Below are 10,746 nucleotides of genomic sequence, written 5' to 3' on the forward strand. Positions count from 1 at the left end.
GACAGGTCACCCGAGAACTTTAATGCAGATTCAAAATAATGTTCTTAAACTCTGGAGTAGATCCAGTTGATTACATTTTGAAAACTGTACAATAACCCTCATTGTTACATGAAGCTTCACTCCCCTCACATCATCTTCACATACATGAATTGTTCAACAACAGCCTCAATAGGTAAATCTCAAAACTTAAATCTTTACACCATCACTTCAGGTAATGTGGAAATAATGAAGAACGTATCCAAACATAACTCTAAAATGAATTACTGGAGAATAATCTCCTATTGTTTCACAGGAGCTCACTTCCAAACCAGATTAATTCAAAGTAGCATCACCAACATAAGATTACCAATGCAATAAATGAACCGAGTTGACTGTTTACATCAAGACGTTCCACAATAATTCTCAGTAAAGTTTTAGAAAGAAGTCTCTGATGATATATACTCAAGATTTGTTCTTGGGGTGTTCCTGCTGCCCCCCTCACATGCAGAGACTAAGACAATCGATTGATATAGTGAAGGAAAATGTCCCTAACATTTAATCAAAGTTTATGCCTTGATTCAGAAGTGCCTTTGACAAACAGTATCCGAGCAATCTACATCACAGTCAACAATGAGTTAACAGCTTAAGATTCACCTCTCCTTGGCCTTTTTCATAACCTTGAGAGGGTCGCGGGCAGGACTGGCCCAGCAGCAGGGGGAAAGGGAGGACACAGTAACCAGCTGCATAAATCATCTAGCTTTGTGACAAAACCAATGAGTCCTTGCACTGCTTGCTTGAGATGTGATCAAAGATACTGAGAAGGGAGTGACGGCAGCACTTGGCCATGAAAAGCGGGGAGTACGGACCATTTCTTTATTCCGGGAGAATGGTGTAATCATGAGTAATGTTGTGGAGAATGAAGTGTGATTATGCTTGTTGTATCTGCGTCTAATTGGGTAAGGTGGCTGGTCCATTTGCAGGTAAAACAAAGACCACTGGAGCAGCTCAATCATCCTCAGACTTATTTTATTATTCAATTAACAAAAATAAGAAGGGTGCTTGTCTGTACGGAGTTTGTGCGTTCTCCACATGACCTGCGTAAGTTTTCTACAGGTTCTCCGCTTTTGTCCCACACTCCAAAGACGTACAGGTTTATAGGTTAATTGGCTTGGTATAACTACATTTTCCCTAGTGTGGGTAGGGTAGTGTCAATGTGTGAGGATCGCTGGTCAGCGCGGACTCGGTGGGCCGAAGGGCCTGTTTCCGTGCTGTATCTCTAAACTAAACTAAGAAGGGCCCAATCGCTCTGATAGGATTAGACTATAGGCCTCCTAGCCAACAATAGAGAGATAAACTGATAGGCAGATTGTGTAAAGATGTCAAAGCTTCACTTGTAGAGGATGACTTTGAAGTCCCCAACATTGAGACTTAAATAGTGCAGGAGGCTCAGTCATTGGATTTGTTGGGTGCATCCAAGAGGGCAGCACGGTGGTGCAGCAGTAGAGTTGCTGCCTTACAGTGCCAGAGACCCGGGTTTGATCCTGACTACGGGTGCTGTCTGTACGGAGTTTGTACACTCTCCCTGTGACCACATGGATTTTCACTGCGTGCTCCGGTTCCGTCCCACATTCCAAAGACGTGGAGGTTGATTGTGGATGATCAGCTATGATCACAATGAATGGCGGTGCAGGCTTGAAGGGCCAAATGGCCTCCTCCTGCACCTATTCTCTATGTATCTATGCAAGACGGTTTCTCGAAACAGTCTGTGGGTGGTCCATCCAAGGCCTTGCTTTGGGAATGAGCCTGGCCAGATGACTGATATTTCAGTGCAAGAGCATTTTGGGAACACTGATCACAATTACTTCAGGTTTCAGCTATTTATGAATAAGGATAAGTCTGGACCTAGGAGGAACGTATGAAATTGGAGGCAAATTGCAGCGTTGTTTGGCAGGAGTTTGGAAAGTTAGGTGGGAGCAACTGTTATTGGGGTAAGTCCACATCTCACAAGGAGTGAAACCAAAGAACACTGGAAAAACATAGCAGGGGGCACGGTGGCGCAGCGGTAGAGTTGCTGCCTTACAGCGCCAGGGAACCGGGTTTGATCTTAACTACGGATGCTTGTATGTACAGAATTTGTACATTCTCCCTGTGACCTGAATGCGTTTTCTCCAGTTTCCTCCCACACTCCAAAAATGTACAGGTTTGTAGGCTAATTGGCTTGGTGTCATTGTAAATTGTCCACAGTGTGTGTAGGATAGTGTAGGTGTGTGGGAAGCGTTGGTCGGTGTGGATTCGGTGGGCCGAAGAACCAGTTTCCACTCTGTATTCCTAAACTAAACTAAACTAAAGTAAAATGATCAAGCAGTAACTATGGAAAGAAAACAGTTAACATTTCAGGGCTGAGACTTTTTATCAGAACTGCAAATGAGCTTTAGGAGTAAAGGAGGAAATAGATAACAGAACAATTTTGGACATATGGTGGAGAATTATAGAGAATTGCCAGAGATAGGGCAAGTTGGATAGGGGAGGGGAGGGAAGGGGAGGGGAGGGGAGGGGAGGGGTTGGAGACAGAGGAGGTAAGGGAAACAGAGGGGTTTCTCAACAAGGGTGATGATTTTAATATCAAGATGTTACATAATCAAGGGGCAATAATAGTCAATAAACGTGATGTTATGAGGATTATTGCTGACGTATCCATCTGATGGAGAGTCATAGACCTGGCATCATTTTGCTCTCCACAGATTCTGCCTGACCTGCTGAGTTTTTCCAACATCACTTTTACCACATCACAACCCCACAGTTTGCAAACCACTTACCATCAAGAAACATTGGATGACTTTTAGTTGGATGAGGGAATTGAAGGCAATATCTCCAAGTTTGCGGATGACAGTAAGCTGGGGGGCAGTGTTAGCTGTGAGGGGGATGCTAGGAGACTGCAAGGTGACTTGGATAGGCTGGGTGAGTGGGCAAATGTTTGGCAGATGCAGTATAATGTGGATAAATGTGAGGTTATCCATTTTGGTGGCAAAAACAGGAAAGCAGACTATTATCTAAATGGTGGCCGACTAGGAAAAGGGGAGATGCAGCGAGACCTGGGTGTCATGGTACACCAGTCATTGAAAGTAGGCATGCAGGTGCAGCAGGCAGTGAAGAAAGCGAATGGTATGTTAGCTTTCATAGCAAAAGGATTTGAGTATAGGAGCAGGGAGGTTCTACTGCAGTTGTACAGGGTCTTGGTGAGACCACACCTGGAGTATTGCGTACAGTTTTGGTCTCCAAATCTGAGGAAGGACATTATTGCCATAGAGGGAGTGCAGAGAAGGTTCACCAGACTGAGTCCTGGGATGTCAGGACTGTCTTATGAAGAAAGACTGGATAGACTTGGTTTATACTCTCTAGAATTTAGGAGATTGAGAGGGGATCTTATAGAAACTTATAAAATTCTTAAGGGGTTGGACAGGCTAGATGCAGGAAGATTGCTCCCGATGTTGGGGAAGTCCAGGACAAGAGGTCACAGCTTAAGGATAAGGGGGAAATCCTTTAAAACCGAGATGAGAAGAACTTTTTTCACACAGAGAGTGGTGAATCTCTGGAACTCTCTGCCACAGAGGGTAGTTGAGGCCAGTTCATTGGCTATATTTAAGAGGGAGTTAGATGTGGCCCTTGTGGCTAAGGGGATCAGAGGGTATGGAGAGAAGGCAGGTACAGGATACTGAGTTGGATGATCAGCCATGATCATATTGAATGGCGGTGCAGGCTCGAAGGGCCGAATGGCCTACTCCTGCACCTAATTTTTATGTTTCTAACCTTCTTGAGAAATGAAAGCAATCCGTCAGGACTGGATATTAGCAACTGTGGCATTGTGTTCCAAAAAGTGGAAAGGTATAAACTTGAAAGGTCTTGTCAGCCTATCTTTTGTCATGAGAACCTTTGAAAATAATTTTACTTGTTAAAGCTCAATCAATTACAGATAGAGGCAGCTGGTGTTATTCTAGTTGGAGCAGAGAACATGGAGAAGAAACTTAACAGGAATCTTTGAAATCGTGATATGATGTGATAAAACTAATAAGATTACTGATCTTCTTCTTGCGTATGGCGTGCACAGCCTAAAGTTGTAGGACAACTTGTTCTATTTGATCTTATTTGATTGTGCCCGCCGGGTTGATTGCATTCGTCGAAACAGGGCGGACCACGTGAAGGTTGCGATCTCCCACCCCATTTCTTTTGTGTTCAGCATCTGCTGTTCCTTGTGTCAATATTTCAGGCTGTCGGTAGGATATGTAAACCCTTAAGCACACATGTGTAGAAAGGAGCTGTGCATGCTGGTTTACACCAAAGAAAGACACAAAAATGTCAACTCAAAGTATTTTGTTTATAAATTGACCAAAAATTGACAGATGGGATTTAGAAACAGAAAATCCATGATTTGATTAAATGGCTCCAAAGCCATCCTGAAGTTATAAATATATACATTTGGACCTTAAGAGTTTAGAGATACAGTACATGGACAGGCCCTTCGGCCAACTAAGTCCACGCCGACCAGCGCACACCCCATACACTAACACTATCCTATATACAAGTGACAATTTACAATTTATTTTAACCAAAGCCAATTAACCTACAAACTTGTACATCTTTGGAGTGTGGGAGGAAACCGGAGCACCTGAAAAAAAAAGTCACGGGGAGAATGTACAATCTACGTACAGACAACAGCCATAGTCAGAATCAAACCCAGGTCTCTGGTGCTGTAAGGCAGCTGCTCCGTCACTACGCCACCGTTCCATATCATTTATTTAATTTGCAGAATGGGAAATAAACCCAACTCTGCCCAGCATCCCAGCGCCCTGTTCGCTGGCTCTATGCGCGTGTAAATTCATCGTTAACTTTTACTGAAGATCACATTCCCCAGTCCACTTTATTACGACATTTCACAGTCCACGGATTTTGTCAAGCAAGATTACCTCGGCATGTGGTCCGTTTAATCCAACAACTCAAACCGTGACATCAGGGAGGAAGCTTCGACACTGCGCATCACACACACACATCACAATAGGTTGCCACCTTGGGCAAATCCAAGGGAGCGGGACAATGCGGCCAGCTTGTGTTCAAGAAAGGGAAGAGACACTATCTAGGAATGAAGACAGTGCAAACATCTGAGCTGTTTAGGTTTGAAGTGAGAACAATGGGAATATTGTGGACCGAAACATTAGACAGAAAAGCTGAGAACTTGAAAAGCTCGGTCTTACCCCGTTTATTTGGTCACAAATATGTGTGCTGAACGACACAGTAACATGGATGCATACGTAGTCTTTATTCTTTCAAAGGTAGTTCTCCTGTGCCTTTAGTAACGGGAATTGGAACCGTTAAACATAGTTGCTGAGCGTCATTCTCACACCCCCTCAGCTGAACAGCTCCTCCCCTCCTTCAAGAGTGGGATGCCACCTTCTTCTTTAATCATAGATTGGTACTTGTCATCGGTAGTCCTCTTATCTCTGGCTCAGAATAGTTTGGAGCGTAGCCAAGAGTTGTAATTGTTTACCGAACTGCACCCTGTGAAGAAATCTCCCACTAGACATAATAGAGATTAAAAGAACTACTTTATCTCTCGAGGCCACTCTCTCAGAAAAGTCTCCCTCGAAGGTTCAGTCAGGAGGGAGCTGGATTTAAGCCCCTTCCGACTGGCTACTGGCAACCCTGTCTCTTGGCAGCACAGGAGTTGGGCCTGTTGGATAGTTTCCAGCACCATCGCAGATCTGTTCCTGGATTTCCACACCAGTGACCTGAAGCAGCTGCCATTGTCCAAGGAGCTCCAAAACCCTAAAACAGAGATGCTGTTGGGAGCTCATTCGAGAACTGCTGCCAACCTCGACCGAGAGAAGACAACCATCACCATCGCTGCCCATGACCTCAGGCAGCACGGTGGAGCAGCGGTAGAGTTACTGCCTTACAGCACCGAAGACCCGGGTTCGATCCTGACTCCGGGTGCTGTCTGTATTGAGTTTGCACGTTCTCCCTATAACCGCGTGGCTTTCCTCCTCTTTCCTCCGATTACATCCCACATTTTCAAAGACGTGCAGATTTGTAGGTTAATTGGCTTCTGTAAATGGTCCCTGGGGTGGAAGATAGAACTAGTGTACGGGTGATCAATGGGCTGTGTGGATTCAGTGGGCCGACCTTCCTGTTTCCACGCTGTATCTCTCAAACAAAAACTCTAAGAACTAAAACATTCCTAGCTTTATGGACATCTGCTTTTTGTATCAACATTTTAATCTCAAGCCCGCGGCATTTTGCCCACCACGTTCAAAAATAAGCTGTTGAATGGGCAAATCCAAACCATGACATCACAGAGCAAGCTTAGCCTGCAGGCTATGCATCACAGTGAGATCCTGTAACACAATAGGCGGGTGTCCTGAGATTTAGGCCAAATGGCAGTGTTCATAGGGTATAGGAACAGAATTAGGCCATTTGGCCCATAAAGTCTACTCTGCTATTCAATCTATCTTTCTCCCCTAATCCCAGTCTTTCTCCCCTAATCCCAGTTCTTCTCCCCATAACCCCTGACTGTTTAGGCAGTGAATGGGACTAGTTTAAAAGGAGCATTTTGGTTGGCGTGTACGAGTTGGCACGAAGGGCCTGTTTCTGTGCTTTACAACTGTGTGACTCGAAGACCTTTGTCGAGCTAGAATTAACCTTAATCAAGAGTTGGTGAAGAATCCAATTACAGGCCATGATCCAAGGACTCTGATATCAGGAACAGGGCCACATAGACACCTGCATTCACTGCCTTATGTATCAAGATATTTTAACAAAGCCCAAGGGAGTTTTCATCGAGTCTCATCGAGTTGTGGTCAGCGTTGATCGTCTGAGAACAAACTCCATCTTCCTGTGGCACATCTGCAGGGTGGAAATCTCTCCCTCGTATCAGGGAGCATTGCTCACTTCAATAACATTGCAAATCTTGTCCCAGTGATTTAGTTTGAGCTTTAGAGATTCTGGACTCTGCACATCTAGTATTCACAAATCTGTGGACGGGAATGCACTAAACAAAGAAACATTTTGATTTTTTAAATAGATTTATAGATAAAATGACGGAAGCTATAGGTGATGCTGCAATTCAAAGAATTTTGTGGCTTTCTTTGTGAGACCAATTATTTGCTGAATTGTGAACCGACTGACTGAAGTGGCGATAAAACCAAAAATAAATGCTTTCCCTCAATACACCATGTAAAGTGTGGCATGGTGTCACAGTGGTAGTGTTGCTGCCGTACGACAGCAACCCATAGACCCAGGTTCGATCCTGACTACGGGCGCTGTCTGTACGGAGTTTGTACATTCTCCCCGTGACCTGCATGGGTTTTCTCCGGGAACTCCGGATTCCTCCCACATTCCAAAGACATACAGGTTTGTAGGCTAATTGGCATTAGTAAAAATTGTAAATTGTCCCTAGGGTGTAGGAAAGTATTAGCGTGCGGGGATCGCTGGGTAGGCGCGGACTCGATGGGCCGAAAGGTCTCTCTCCACAATGTATCGCTAAACTAAAACTGGGTTCTGGGAAGTATCCTTTCACAATCACGGGTCGGCTTTGTTTTAATTTTGTGGACAAAATGCCACAGTTCTCCAATGAACCGCCCAAACCCCGCCAATGGTTGCAGGTGGAGCACTATACAATCCCTTCAAACCTGCAACACCAACAACACCTACAGGTCAACATGCAAGACATTCCTGACTCAGTACTCAAATAACAAGACAGGCAAAGTAGATGTTTACCATACGGAACCGAGTACGTGGATTGACATTTTCTCTAGGGATCTGATGCTCCACGATCACTGAACCCATGGTCACGGAGATCACCCACAGCACGATATGTCCACATTTACTGGATGCATGATGTATACATGCCTGCTGTGTGCACCATTTAACCATGTATGTCTTTTGCACAAAACAACAACATGTGTTGGGTGCATAATATTTCTTCTTCAATAACAATCAGTACGGGAGCACCTCAAGGCTGTGTGCTCAGCCCCCTGCTCTACTCACTCTATACTCATGACTGTGTAGCCAGACACAGTGCAAACTCCATCTTCAAGCTCGCCGCTGACACCACCGTTGTTGGACCAATTGGTGATGAGTCAGAGTATAGAAGTGAGATTGATCGACTGACCAAATGGTGCCAGCACAACAACCTGGCTCTCAATATCAGTGAGACCAATGAACTGAAGAAGGGACTCGATCCGAAACGTCACCCATTCCTTCTCCCCAGAGATGCTGCCTGTCCTGCTGAGTTACTCCAGGTTTTTGTGTCTATCTTCGGTTTAAACCAGCATCTGCAGTTCCATCTTATGCAGACCAATGAACTGATTGTGGACTTTGGAAGAGGAAGACTGAGGACCCACAATTCTGTGTATATGGTGGAGAGAGTCAAAAACTTCAAATTCCTGGGCATGCATATTTCCGAAGATCTTTCCTGGACCCAGCACACTGATTATAAAGAAAGCACATCAACGCCTCTGCTTCCTGAGAAGATTATGGAGATTTGGTATGTCAGAGAGGATACTCTTGAACTTCTACAGGTGTACAGTAGAGAGCATATTGACTAAGGGGGGGGGGGGGGGGGGGGGGAGAAATAGGCACGTCCTAGTTGGGCACAGGGGAGGGGGAGGGTATGGGGGAGAAAGGGGAGGGGGGGGGTAGGTTGTTGGAGGTTACCGAAAAGTGGAGAATTTAATGTTCCTACCGTCAGGGTGTAAGCTACCCCAGCTGAATACGAACGAGGTGCTGTTCCTCCAGTTTGCACGCGGCCTCACTCCAGCAATGGCGGCGGTTTCGTTTATTGCCACGTGTACCGAGGTACAGTGAAAATGCTTGTGTTGCCTGCTAACCAGCCAGCGGAAAGACAATACACGACCACGTTCTTCAGTACACATCCATTTTCTCCGGAGATGCTGACTCTTCGAGCTACTCCAGCACTTTGCGTCCATTTGAGGAAAAGGCAGCATTTGCTGTCATTCCATTTGATGGTAAAGCCATCAGCAGAACAGCTCAATCTCTCAGAAGAAAACACCAATAACTACCTCTGCATCCTCTCAAATGTCAGGGCATCCTCTCAAGCCCTGAGATGCACCAAATAAATAAATCTGTTCCATGCGATCGTTCGTCTTATCTTCTGTCTGTCGATTTCTTTTTTTTGTTTAACCAAAATGCAGCAAAAGGCAAGACCTGGCTACTGCCTCTGGCTCTGGCTCTGTAACTGCTCATTGACCAATGAACACAATAAAACAAAATGACTTGACATGCAAGTTAGATGCCCGCTAATTCTGCCACCTCATAGCTTCAAACTTTTCAACTTGTTTTCAATGCCAATTAAAAAAAACATTCACCAGACAAGGCACAAATTACATTGCTTCAAGAAAACACATCGTCATTTGCACTGTGTTTTTCTGCACTTCCGGTTTAAAGAAAATGAAACTCAGGAAAACGTAAATGAAACCAACTTGCTGTGACTTTTTTTTGTGCTACTCAACACCAAATGTACTGATGTAAGCTTCCGATTTCACAATATAAAGACAACAGTTGCATAATTTGCATAACTGGTCCAGAACGCAGCCGCCCGACTCATCACCCACACCAAATCCTGGCATCACATCACTCCAGTCCTCAAACAACTTCACTGACTTCCCATCTCCCACCGGATCACCTACAAAATCCTGATCCTCACCTACAAAGCCCTCCACCATCTGGCCCCCCCATATCTCACTGACCTCCTCTCCCCCTACCAACCCTCACGGTCCCTCAGATCCACATCAGCCGGTCTCCTCTCCATCCACAAGTCCAACCTCCGCAGTTTTGGGGACAGAGCCTTCTCCAGGGCAGCTCCCAGGCTCTGGAACTCCCTCCCCCAACTGATCCGCAATTCCGTGTCCCTCACCATCTTCCAGTCCCGCCTCAAGACCCATCTCTTCACCTCTGCCTATCCTTAGCCCCACGTCCCCCTCCCTTTTCATCTGTGCATTAATTGCCTCATATTGTGTTTTGAATTGTATTCTGTCTTTACTTTGTGTACTAGTCATGTCTCTATTATTTATTTCATTCCCCTTACATGTTTTTCCTCTACCTGCTAAATTTTTGTAAGGTGTCCTTGAGACTCTTGAAAGGCGCCCATAAATAAAATTTATTATTATTATTATTATAATTTGTCTGGAACTTTTCACCATCCACCTATTCGGTGACAATCTTGGGCATAGACTAGATCCAGATGATCATTCTCAAATAAAGGGACACAGTTACAAGCTAATGGGAGCGTCCTTTAAAATTGAGGCAGAAGCTGGTTTATACCAAAGAAAGACACAAAGTGCTGGAGTAACTCAATGGGTCAGGCAGCATCTCTGGAGAACATGGATGGATGCCGTTTCGGGTCAGAATCCTTCTTCAGAAGAAGGATCCCAACCCAAAACATTGCCCATCCTTTTTCTCCAGAGATGCTGCCTGACCCTCTGGGTTACTCCAGCACTTTGTGTCTTTCTTTCATCTTGTGACGTTGGGTGTAATGCCCCTGTCCCACTTAGGAAACCTGAACGGAAACCTCTGGAGACTTTGCTCCCCACCCAAGGTTTCCGTGCGGTTTCCGGAGGTTGCCGGAGGTTGCAGGTAGTGGAAGCAGGTAGGGAGACCGACAAAAACCTCCGGGAACCGCACGGAAACCTTGGGTGGGGCGCAAAGTCTCCAGAGGTTTCCGTTCAGGTTTCCTAAGTGGGACAGGGGCATTAGGCT

The 10,746-nt window shown here is 45.3% G+C and overlaps 1 protein-coding gene across 1 annotated transcript in view; it reads right to left on the reverse strand.

Moving 5' to 3' along the window:
* LOC116988447 (S100P binding protein) overlaps positions 1-9,306 on the reverse strand; it is a 37,026-nt gene extending 27,720 nt beyond the window's left edge. The window contains exon 1 of the mRNA XM_033045151.1: positions 8,714-9,306. Coding sequence (XP_032901042.1) covers positions 8,714-8,975 — 262 coding nt within the window. The 5' untranslated portion in view covers positions 8,976-9,306. The remainder of the gene's footprint in view (positions 1-8,713) is intronic.
* Between the last annotated feature and the right edge of the window lie 1,440 nt (positions 9,307-10,746).

This window comes from Amblyraja radiata, chromosome 27, assembly GCF_010909765.2.
Source record: "Amblyraja radiata isolate CabotCenter1 chromosome 27, sAmbRad1.1.pri, whole genome shotgun sequence".
Taxonomy (NCBI): domain Eukaryota; kingdom Metazoa; phylum Chordata; class Chondrichthyes; order Rajiformes; family Rajidae; genus Amblyraja; species Amblyraja radiata.